The sequence below is a fragment of the Spermophilus citellus genome (genome assembly GCF_964194105.1).
Source record: "Spermophilus citellus genome assembly, chromosome: 17".
NCBI lineage: Eukaryota > Metazoa > Chordata > Mammalia > Rodentia > Sciuridae > Spermophilus > Spermophilus citellus.
Genome location: NC_138199.1, coordinates 23663807 through 23676187, shown reverse-complemented (window position 1 = coordinate 23676187; position 12381 = coordinate 23663807). Strand labels below are relative to the sequence as shown.

At 36.4% G+C, this 12381-nt stretch overlaps 1 protein-coding gene across 3 annotated transcripts in view; it reads right to left on the bottom strand.

The window, feature by feature from the left end:
- The window catches only part of RABEP1 (rabaptin, RAB GTPase binding effector protein 1), a 98333-nt gene that overhangs the window by 60508 nt on the left and 25444 nt on the right, over positions 1–12381 (bottom strand). For 2 of the 3 annotated variants that reach the window (XR_014019201.1, XM_081269979.1), the window contains exon 2: positions 3706–3834. The exons of the other annotated variant lie outside the window; for it this stretch is intronic. Coding sequence is in view for 1 of the 2 variants with exons in the window: in XM_081269979.1 (XP_081126105.1) it covers positions 3706–3834 (129 nt within the window). In the remaining variant the exon portion in view is untranslated. The remainder of the gene's footprint in view (positions 1–3705; positions 3835–12381) is intronic. 3 annotated transcript variants of the gene reach the window in all.

Here is a 12381-nt window from a genome sequence, read left to right as displayed (position 1 = left end):
TCTGCAGTCTTAATTCTATTCCATTGATTTATGTCTGTCCTTATACTAGTGCCATGTTTGATTATTGTTGCTTTGTAGTAAGTCTCAAAGTTGTAGAAAGTGAATATTTGCATTGTGTTCTTTTTAAAAAGATTATTATGACTATTCTAGATCTCTAGAATTTCCACGCAGATTTTAGGATCAGCTTGTCAATTTCTACAAAGACACCATACGGGATACTGAAAGATACTACACTGATCTATAGATCAATTTGAGGAATAATGCCTCATAATAATATTAAGTCCTCTGATCGATGAATATGGGATGTCTTTCCATTTATGTAGATTTCCTTTAACTTAACAGTGTTTTGAAGTTTTCAGAATACAAGTTTTGAACTTATTTTACTACATTTATTAAGTATATTATTTATGTTAATGCTTTTGAAAATGAAAAAAACAGAAAAAGACAATCAATAAAATTTAATACTCCTTGGTAGTGGAAACTCTAAACTAGTAACTAAAGGGAAATTATCTTACTCTGTGACAATGTTTGTAATAGAAACCTATAACATATATATCCTGGTGAAACAAGAAGGCCTGTTATCAGTTCTCTGATTCTTTATTTTACCAGAAGTATCCCTAGCCAACTCAACTAAAATAAAAAAAAAAATAATTATAAAATTATAAAATTTTAAGTTTTTCCCTCATGAGGAGATCATAATATGATTTAAGAATTATTCAGCATTAGCAATGAATTCCACTATTATGTCTGTGAGGCTATATACTGGCATATTATTGAATATAACATATTACTAAATTTAAAGGCAGAACTAACACCATTACTTTCTAAAACTATGGCCAAAAAAAAAAAAAAATAGACTGGGGGGACACTCTTTGAGGTATTATCCTGATATTAAAACCAAAAAAGACTTTAGAACAAAGAAACTTGGAAAAATATCTCTTAGAAAACGAATGTAGAAATACTCAACAAAGTACCAACAAATCAAATTCAACAACACATACCAAAAAAAAAAAACACAGCATAACCAAGTGGAATATATCTCAGGAATGCAAGGATGGTTCAGCACTTGACCCATCAATAGATTTAAAAAAAAAAAAAAAACACTACATAATCATTCCAGTAGACAAAGACCTTTATAAGATCCAAAACTCTTCCATTGTAGAAACACTAAACCAGGAATAGAAGGAAACTGTCAAGCTGATAATGGGTATCTAGAAAAACTCACAGCTAAAATCAGCCATGTTTACAGTCTGAATGCTTTCGTCCTAATATAGAACAAGACAGTGATGTCCATTCTTACCACTTATGTTAGCACTAGACTGAGGTTCTGTTCAGGACCATTAGACCAAAGTGGGGAAATGAAGAAAAAATAAATAAAAGGAATCCAGATTGGAAAAAAAGTCATATAAGATGTGAAACTATTTACTATTCTCAAATGACATAGTCTTTTGTCCTGGAAATCCAAGGGAATCCACTAATCAGTTAATGAAGTCAGTTATATCAACAGATGTTCAATGGTAAATTACTTTTGCATCCATAGTAAGCACTTCTAGTAGTATACCGTTTTTTAACACTACTAACATCAGTTTTATTTAAGATTTTAAGCTCTAGGATCATAAGTAAAATTGGTCTGTTACAGTAGTATTAGTGCTTCTTGTTAGATATTAAGGTTATAGTAATCCCACAAAATAAATTGTATAGTTCTGACCCAGGAGAAAAGAATGAGACTACTTGTTCCTTGAAGATTGGATTGTACTGAATGTTTCAAATCATGAAGTTTTAATTTGAATTTTATGTACTGATGATAGAATGTATACTTCATATATTTTTAAAATATGTAATGCTTCATGAATTTGCAAGTAATTATTGTGCAGGAGCCATATATAATTCTAATTTTAGTATGTATACTACTGTAACAAGCACTGTTCATATCTTTTGAAACATAAAATAATTTATTTATTTATTATTTTGGAAGTGAGGATTGAACTCAGTGGCACTTTACCACTGAGCTATATCCCCAGCTCTTTTCATTATTTTATTTTGGGATGGGATCCCAATAAATTGCCGAAGCTGGCCTTGAAATTGTAATCCTCCTACCTCAGGCTTCCAAGTAAGTGGGATTATAAGCACGCACCACAGTGCCTGGGTAAACTTTAAAAATGTTAAATATCAACTTAAGCAGGGTTGGTGATTCACATTTATAATCTCAGCAACCCAGTAGGCTGAGGCAGGAGGATCCCAGGTTAGAGGCCAGCTTCAACCATTTATCGAGGTCCTCAATAACTCAGCAAGACCCTGTCTCAAAAACTAAAAAGACCTGGGGATATAGTTCAGTGGTAAAGCTTAATAGATACAAATTTTAGACCACACCCAAATATATTGTGGTTAATCGTTTCTCTAGGTGAGTTTTATCCAAGTTAAAGTTTGAGAGCACTGTTCTAGACTAAAGCAGTTTTAAAATTTTAGCATGCATCTAAATCACTATGGAAAGCTTGTAGAAAACACCAACCTAATGCTAATCCCAGTTCTTAGAAAATGTGAGATGGAACCCCAAAATTGAGCATATTTTGGGGGGGGATACTGGGGATTGAACTCAGGGACACTTAATCACTGAGCCATATCTCCAGCCCTATTTTGTATTTTATTTAGAGACAGGGTCTCACTGAGTTGCTTAGCACCTCACTGTTGCTGAGGCTGGCTTCAAACCCGCGATCCTCCCGTCTCAGTTCCCAAGCTGCTAGGATTATAGGTGTGCACCACTGTGCGCTGCCAAAATTGAGCATTTTTAACAACTTTTCCTGGTGATGCTGATAATGCTGTCTACAATAACACTCTGAGAGCCCTGGGTCTGTAGGACATGGAAACTATATCCATATTGCTATAAGTCAATATCCCAACCTTTTGAATTTGGTCCCCTATCATGTTCTCTCATATATTTACCTATAAACTTTCCACATATTTAGTCTACATTTCTTTTCCTCACATAAATTCAATCCAACTAAAGAACTATATGAACCTTGCATCTTCTGTATACCCAGCACCTAAGTACAATGTCTCAGAGTAGATACTTAAGTATTCACTGAAAAATTACCAAACATTTGTCATATTAATTCCATGAAATGTCAGTTTTGATATAACGTGATAAAAACTATTATTAGAATGCCAACGGTCCTGGAGATATACCTCAAGTGTTCAAGAGCACTGAAAGTGTCAAGTCTCAGGATTAAGTATCAACACTTAAGATCAGAAAACAAGAAAAAAAATAAAAATAATGCATGTTCCACTTGTTTTTCAATTTCATTATTAACCCTAACCTTTAAATAGTTTTGTTTTTTTTTTTTTTTCCGGGGGGAAGGGATGTGTACTAGGGAGTGAACCCAGGGATACTTTACCACTGAGCGACATCCCCAGCCCTTTTTTATTTTCTAATTTGAGACAGGGTCTCGCTGAGCTGCTTAGGGCCTCACTAACTTGCTGAGGTTGGCATTGAACCTACAATCCTCTCACCTCAGCCTCCTCAGTAGCTGGGATCACAGGAGTGTGCCACCACATCAGGCCTTTTCAATAGTATTATTTTGTTATACATTATAAGTACACATAAAATCAAGCTTTATTCAATGACAAAATTAACACTGTACTACCAAAAATCTTAACATTTAAAGGCAGTTTTAGCTTGAGGGTTTGGAGGAGACTTTGTGAACTTACCCTCTTTAGCCAAATATAGCTCCTTAAATTTTGCTCTCTTTTGATTAAATTCTTGCTCAAGCTGCTGCTGTGCACGTAAAAATTCTGCATTAATTTTTTCCAATTCTGCTACCCGTTGCTGAAGAGAAACTGGAAAAAAAAAACTAAGTTAACAAGTAATTCTGTTTACAAATTAAGTAACAAGAATAAATTAGTATTTCAACCAAACAATGCCATACATGGAACAAGTAGTCAAGCTATTCCCAAGATCTACTATATTCTTAGAAATTCTCATTTTAAAACTTCTATTAAACTTAATAAACAAACTGTGAATGAGTCATGTATAGTAAAACAGCATAGAAACAGAGAATCACATAAAGCCATATCCCAAAATAGCTTCCAAAGTTCTTTTGTACAATTGGCAGAATGTCAACTTGAGGTAGGATAGAAGAAACACGAACAGGTAGAAAGGACAGAAACAAAGAAAGAAAGAAGGCCTATAGCTTTAAATCTAAAAACTCCATAAATGTCCTTCCCTTCATCTGTTTTCTTGCAGGCCTGAATTCTTAACAGGTCCAATAAATCTTAAACTACTGTAAGTCCAGTTAATTAGTGCTTATATACCTTATTGCTTACAGAATATATTTTTAGACAAGTTAAAAGAAGCTTAGAGAGATTGTTAGAGACCCATGATATGGGTACAGTCTGAAGATTCTAAGAATCAGACCACCACGACCTGCTCTGTGCTCCACAATCATTAGGCTGACACCACTCCCTTACACATTTCATATTCCCCATTTTCAAGGTTTCCTTTGAAAGAAACCTGGCCAGGCTGAAAGGCACACACCTGTGATTCCAGTGACTAGAGAGATTGAAACAGGAAGATCTCAATTTCAAGGCCAACCTAAGATTTAATCAGATGCTATCTCAAAATAAAAAATATAAGGCCTGGAGATGTAACTCAGTGGTAAAGTGTGCTTAGGTTTAATCCTCAGTACCAAAAAAATAAAGGAAGCCTGAGACCCCAAAAGACGGCTTACTTTGGAATGCTGGCACACCTTGGCTTGCTTTCCAGAATAAATCTCCTTGCTTTCCTTTTTTCCTTTTGATTCTGGGGATTGAACCCATGGACACTCTACCACTGAGTTATATACCCCTACCCCTTTTTATTGAGACAGGGTCTCACCAAGTTGCTGAGATTGACCTCAAACTGGAGATTCTTCTGCCTCAACCTCCAGAGTCAGTAGGATTACAGGCATATACCACCACATAAGGCATGCTTTCCAAATAATATGTGTACCCTCAAATCCCACTCTGTGATATAAATCAAGAACCTGCCAGAACTGAGCTGAGGTCCCTTTTTCTCTTCTGGGGATCTCCTCAGACCTTATCTGGTAACAAATCCACTTTTAATATTAAGTATTGGATTATTTAAGGTAATTATCCTACAATTATCCTACAATGAAGCCCACTGCCAATACTGCTAGTTCCTGTTTCTCTCAAGTGTTACAAACAAAATCTAATGGGTTCCCTGATTGGAGCAGCCATACCAGTCAGAACTATTTTTCCAGTTTCAAAGAAATTCATTAACAGTATTCTGAAATCATAATCATATAGGAAGAATAAAGAACTGTTCATTCTGTATGAAATCTCAAAAACACTAAAGATTACATGGTTTTCAAATTAACATTGATCATGGTGTGGCAGGGTCTGGGACACATTTTTGTCATAGGGACTTTAAATTTGGCCAAAACTCATTAAATGACTGCCTGCTCTGGCCAAGTCCAGGGACCGCTTTGGCTGAAGAACATACTCTTGACCTCCTCCTTTGCTCCAACTGAAGCCCAACCTTAAGACCATAATCCCTTCAGGAGATATCCATCAGTACTAATTAGCCACTAATTATTTGGATAAGAGGTCTAAGTTCCCTACTATAAACTACCCTAGGATAATGATTTGTCTGAATTTTTAAAAAAATGTAATTATAGATGAGCAGAATGCCTTTGTCTTTTTTTTTTTAATGTGGTGCTGAGGATCGAACCCAGTGCCTCACATATGCTAGGCAAGCACTCTGCCACTGAGCTACAGTCCCAGCCCTTGCCTATAATTTTTACCAAGATCTGAGATTATTTTTGAAGGCATACCTACTCCCCAGCCCACTGTTCAATTTAATTCAGAGCTAATTTTATAATGCATAGAAAAAAGACTAGAAAAAATATGAATGATATATCTAAACATAATAGAATTAAGACTCATAATTTGCTTCTCTATACTTTGCAAAGTTCTCTACAATGAGGGTATACACTTCTCTGATAATACATAAAAACTAAAATCGGTATTTATTCATTTCCATAACAGACTAGCCTCACTAAATTTATCATTATTAATATAACCCATGGCAAAATGAGGAAATGACCACTGCTTTGAGTTATATATCATTATAGTTAAGGAGTCATTGTAAGGGACAAATATCTAGAGTCTTCAGGTTAAAGCAATGACATCATATGAAGGCTTAAAAACTTGTTGAGAGAGAGAAATGGGGAATACATCAGAAGGAGAAAATATGTGATTTTTTAAATTTTTTAAAAATTTTTCGGGGGGGTACTGGACATTGAACTCAGGGGCACTCAACCACTGAGCCACATCCCCAGCCCTATTTTGTATTTTATTTAGAGACAAGGTCTCTCTCACTGAGTTGCTAGCACTTCACCACTGCTGAAGCTGGCTTTGAATTCAAGATCCTCCTACCTCAGCCTCCTGAGCAGCTGGGATTACAGGTGTGTGCCACTGGCACCTGGCCAGATTATGTTATTTTTACCATGTAAAATCATGAAGGAAATTTGTTCTCTGGGATCTTTATCTCTGCTGGTATTTTTATCGTTAAATTACAACAGTTAAATAAATAACTAATCCATCAAACACTTTATTTGTTCCTGTTAGGGATTGAACTGAGGATGCTCTACCAGTGTGCTATATCCCCAGTCCTTTTTATATTTTGAGACAAGCATGGTTTCACTGAATTTCTGAGGCTGGCCCCAAACTTGCAATCCTCCTGCCTCAACCTCACCATCACTGGGACTACAGGAATGAGCCTTAATATTTTATTATTACTGGTAGCTCTTAATTACTGCAAAAACAGGAAAGGAAGCCTGGCCTGGTAGCACATGCTGGTAATCCCAGTAACTCAAGAGAATAAAGCAGAAGAATCACAAGTCCAAAGATACCCTCAGCAATTTAGCTAAGCCCTAAGCAACTTAGTAAGACCCTGTCTCAAATAAAAAATGTTTTAAAGTGGCTATGTATGTGGCTCAGTAGCTAAGCACCCTGGGTTCAATCCTCTGTACCATAAAAAGAAAGGAGAAAAGAAGAGCAAGGGAGAGGCTCTGAGGAGTGAATAAAAGAGATAACAATTCCACACTGTATGTATACATCAAAACACCAGGTTGGACATGATAAAAACACACAATATTTTTCTATCAATTTAAAATAAACAGTTGGGTGCGGTGGTGAACGCCTATAATCCCAGTGACTCGGAAGGCTAAGGAAGGAGGATCAAAAGTTCAAAGCCAGGCTCAGCAACTTAGTAAGAACTTGTCTTAAAATAAAAAGGGCTAGGGATGTTGCTCAGTGGTTAAGTACCCCTGGGTTCAATTCCTATTACCAAATAAATAAATAAGTAAATTGAAGAAAAACAAGAGCCTCTCCTCTTTCTTTCCCTAACAACTACATCCCCGTCCCAATCCCTACCTTCCACCAAATCACAGACATGCATGCACAAAATGCCTGCCATTCAACATTATTACATTTAGGTCAAACAAGGCTAATGAAACCACAACACAAAATTAGCAGAAGCCTATAACCCCTGTGCCTTGGAAGGTAGAGACTGGAGGACTGCAAGCTGGAGGCCAGCCTCAGCAATTTATCGAGGCCCTAAGAATTTAGTGAGACTCTGTCTCAAAAAACAAAAAAAAAAAAGGACTGGGAATATGGCTCAGTGGTAAAGTGCCCCTAGAGTCAGTATCCAGTACCCAAAAAAATAAAATAAAATTGCAGCACACTACTGTAATAAAGCTGCTCAGGAGACTGAGGCAGGAGAATCAAAACTTCAAGGCCTGCTTAACTTAGCAAGATCCTGTCTCAATACAAAATTTTTTAAAAAATGAAAGAAAGAAATAAACAATAATGGAATTTGAGAATATCATATTAAGCAAAACAAACCAAATTAAGAAAGAATAGAAGAAAAAGAAAGAAACAAGAACTGAAAGTATAACTCAAAGTAGAAACTTTCTCAGTTGAGCCCCAGTACCACCCAAAGGGTGAAAAAAAAAACTGCAGCCAAAAATTAAATGTGTTTCTCCACTGCTCCCAATCCCATTCTGGCTTTTACCCACACATCTTACTGGCTCTCTGTAAGATTCAGGACAGTTTTCAATTCCAGGAATCACGATCCATTTGAGGGCCTTGTACATGCAAGGCACTGTATTACCAAGTCACATCCCTAGTCCTGGGGGATTGCGGGGGGGGGGGGGGGGGGGGGAGAATGAATAAATAAAAAAAAGAAAAGCAGAGTGATTAGGTACCTTTGTATGTAGCCACAGAAGACCAGAAGTCACTTCCAATCTCATGATTTTGACTCAGTTCCACGCTTAGACTTCCAGCTCACACTTTTCTTTTATACCATGTATTTCACAGCATCATGAACCAAACTAATTAGTGTCAATGACAGCCTTCAATAGTACTAAACCTTAAATTTACCAGTTCAGAGTTTTAGTCATCAGCCTTTCTGAGTCATCCCACACATTCCATATACTGTTACCTTCATTTAAGTAATAAGAAAAAGGGAAAACCTAATGTTTGACATCCAAAGGGAAAAATTACTATACCATTTACTGAAAATATGTAAATTGAGCAACAGTAATACAGAAAGAAAGGAAAAAGAAAAAAGAAGAATATCATAAAGGAAAAAGCCAATACTTTGGTTACCCAATATACTGCCTACATGACCTAGTTGAATCTCTATCCCACTCTAATCTTGTTTATATTTGCAACAGAATGCCTGAAGCCACAAATTCCTTTTCAGACAGGCTAGTCAGAACCAGTTCAATCTAGCCAGGCAAGGGAGTGTACACTTGTAATCCCAGTGATTCTATAATCCCTGGGACTCAGGAGGCTGAGGCAGGAGGATCTCAAATTCAAGGACAGCCTCAGCAATTTGATGAGAACTATCTCAAAATAAAAAGGGGACTGGCATGGTAGCTCACTCCAGTAATCCCAGTGGCTTGGGAAGCTGAGATAGGAGGATTGCAAGTTCAAGCCAGCCTCAGCAATGTAGTAAGGCCGTAGGTAACTCAGCAAGACTCTCTCTATATAAAATAGTAAAAAGGACTGGGATATGTCTCAATGGTAAAGCAACTTTGGGTCCAATCCCTGGGTGGTAATAAATAAATAAGGCTGGAGATTTAGCTCAGTACATCTCTGTACCCAGTACTAAAAACCCCCAGTACAAATAAATAAATAAATAAATATCTAAGATGGCTGCCAAAATGACCACCAGACAACCTCTAATTTCACTTAATTCTATCTGCATGCTATCTCTCTTTTTCTCTCTCACACATACAGACACACACCTCTCCCACACAGTGACAACTGCCATGGCTACAAAAAAAGAACCATAAAAGCAAATTATGGTGTGCTCATGTAATAATAATGTAATGAATCCCACTGTTATAATTAAAAGGCACCAACAAAAAATTATTTTAGCCACAAAAGGAACAAAAAGAGCATCTGAATCCCTGAACATCCCAATCTATTCTCAGAAAGACATCAATGTTCCTCCCCTCTATTAACCTTTCTCTCCTCATTCTTTTACCCTATATCCATAGCCTCCTGACATCCAAGGGTCAAGAAGCTGATATGGGGGCCTTTCTTCCAGCTTCCATTCTTTCTGGCCAAGAATACCCTTTCTTTACTGCTCAATCCAGGCTTTGTCTCATTTATTCATTACAAGATTCTAAGAAAGAAAAAGGACCCAGTTTGGGGTCAAAACAAATAACAATTTTTAGATACTTTATTTTTCCTAATTTTGCAACAACTTGAAATTATTTTTAAGCCCCTCACTACATCCTATTACTACATTTTCTAACAAGGAAAACACTGTACTTAATAAATAAATGGGCAAATGAATTAAACAGACACTTCTCAAAAAAAGAAATACAAATAAGCAACAAATATATATAAAAAAAATGTTTAACATATTTAGCAATTAGGGAAATACAAATCAAAACTACACTGAGGGGCTAGGGTTTGGCTCAGTGGTAAAGCACTTGCCTAGCACGTGCGAGACCCTGGGTTCAACCCTCAGCACCACATAAAAATAAGTAAATAAAATAAAGATATTAAAAAATTATATTAAAAAAACTACACTGAGATTTCATCTCACACCAGTCAGAATGGTAGTCATCAAAAATACAAATAATAATAAATGCTGGAGATGATATGGAGAAAAAGAAACACTTTTATACTTTTTTTTATACTATAAAGAAATACTTTTATAGTGGGATTGTAAATTAGGATGACTACTATGGAAATCAGTATGGACATTCCTCAAAAGACCAGGCCTGAAATCACTATATGACCCAGTTATACCACCTCTTGGTATTTATTCTAAAGAATTAAAGTCGTCATACTACAGTGATATATGCACGCCCATGTTTATAACAGCACAATTCACAACAGCCAAACTATCGAACCAGCCTAGGTATCCTTCAACAGTTGAATGGATTTAAAAAAAAGAAAATATGGTATATATACACAATGGAGTTTTATTCAGCCATAAAGAAAAATGAAATTATGTCATTTGCAGGAAAATAGATGGAACTAGAGACCATTATTTAATAGAAATAAGCCAAACTCACAAGATCAAGGGTTGTATGTTTTCTCTTATTATGTAGAACCTAGAGAGGAAAGAAAATAAAGAAAAATGGGGGTGGGGGTCTAATGAAAATCAAAGGGAGATCAATACTGTGGGCAGGAAGCAAGGAGGGAGATGGAAAGTGCCAGGGAGTGATACTGAGAATTGAACCCCAGAGCGTTCTACCACTGAGTTAGATCCCCAGTGCCTTTTTTTTTTTAGACAAGGTCTCACTATATTGCCCAGGTTGCCCTTGAATTTGCAATCCTCCTGCCTCAGCCTCCCTAGTTAGCTGTGATTACAGGCATGAGCCAATTTGCCCTGCCAAAATAAATTTTCAAACATTTCCACCTAGCAAGCTCTCATGTGTGCTCTAAAACTTATCACTCCAGCCTTTTCTAACAATAAAAGTGATTATTATTTACTATAAATCCACTGAATTATACATAGCATACCTCACAGAGGAAGGGTGGGAAGGAAAAAGTACAATGCGGATGGTAGGGATGGTAGGGATGGTAGGGATGGTAGGGATAATCTTACACTGTTCTCTAACAAATACTCATGACAGACAAATAGTAGTCCACGTAAAGGTAATTGCATTAACATACCAAACATTTTACAATATTTTAAAAAACAGATGGTATTAGGTAATCAAATATCTTATTCAGTTTTTCCATAGTACCAAAGATAATCAGTTCTTTAGTGCAAGAAAAAAATTGTTCCACCTTACATAATTTCATTTCAATTCAATTCATATAATCCCAAAGACACCTGACTTTGACAACTTGTAGAAAATGCATCGTTTTGTCCTGCCCATTTACAAAAATAAACCTTTTTTTTTTTTTTGTACTGGGAATTGAAACCAGAGTTACTTTACCACTACTTTAGTTACTTTACCCCATTAACCAGTCCTTTATTATTATTTTTTAAGGCAGGGTCTTCCTAAATTGCTTAGGGCCCTGCAAAGTTGCTGAGGCTGTCCTCAAACTTAGTCTTCTTGCCTCAGCCTCCTGAGTAGCTGAGATTGCAGGCATGCACCACCATGCCTGGCTTTCTTTTCATTTTTTTGATACAGGGTCCCACTAAGTTGCTTAGGGGCTCACTAAATTGCTGAAGCTAGTCTCTGAACTTGTGATCCTCCTGCCTCAGCTTTCTGAGTCCCTGGGATCACAGGTATGATCAATAGAAACTAAAATGTCTGAAAATTTATTTTGGCAGGGCAAACCCACATGACCAACAGGAACTAAACTCTTAATAATATTCAGTAAGCTTATCCTAGTGGGGTTTTTTGTTTGTTTTGGACCACAACTCCACATTGTTAATGTTAGCCCACAAGACTGACATAATCTTACACTGTTCTCAAAATCCTTTCCACTTAAACTGCTATTAAGCCAACACTCTCTCCAACCTAAACCTAGTATAGTTTTAGTAATGTTGGAGGGTTGTTGTTATTTGCAAAGTTTTAAGCTTGGATTTTGGCACATTATCATGAGATCTTAGTAGAGGTTAATACTAATATATTAGAAAGATTGTTCTATCCAATCATCTTTAGTATCAAAATATATTTCTTCCTCTTACCCATGACTTTATAAAAATTAAAAAGTGCCAGGAGTGGTGTGCAGGCCTATAATCCCAGTGACTCAGAAAACTAAGTCAAGATGATTATAAATTTCAAGACAGTCTCAGCAAGATCCTAAGCAACTTTGTGAGACCCTATCTCAAAATGAAACATAAAAAGACCTGACAATATAGCTCTGTGTAGAGGGCCCATGGGTTCAATCCTCAGT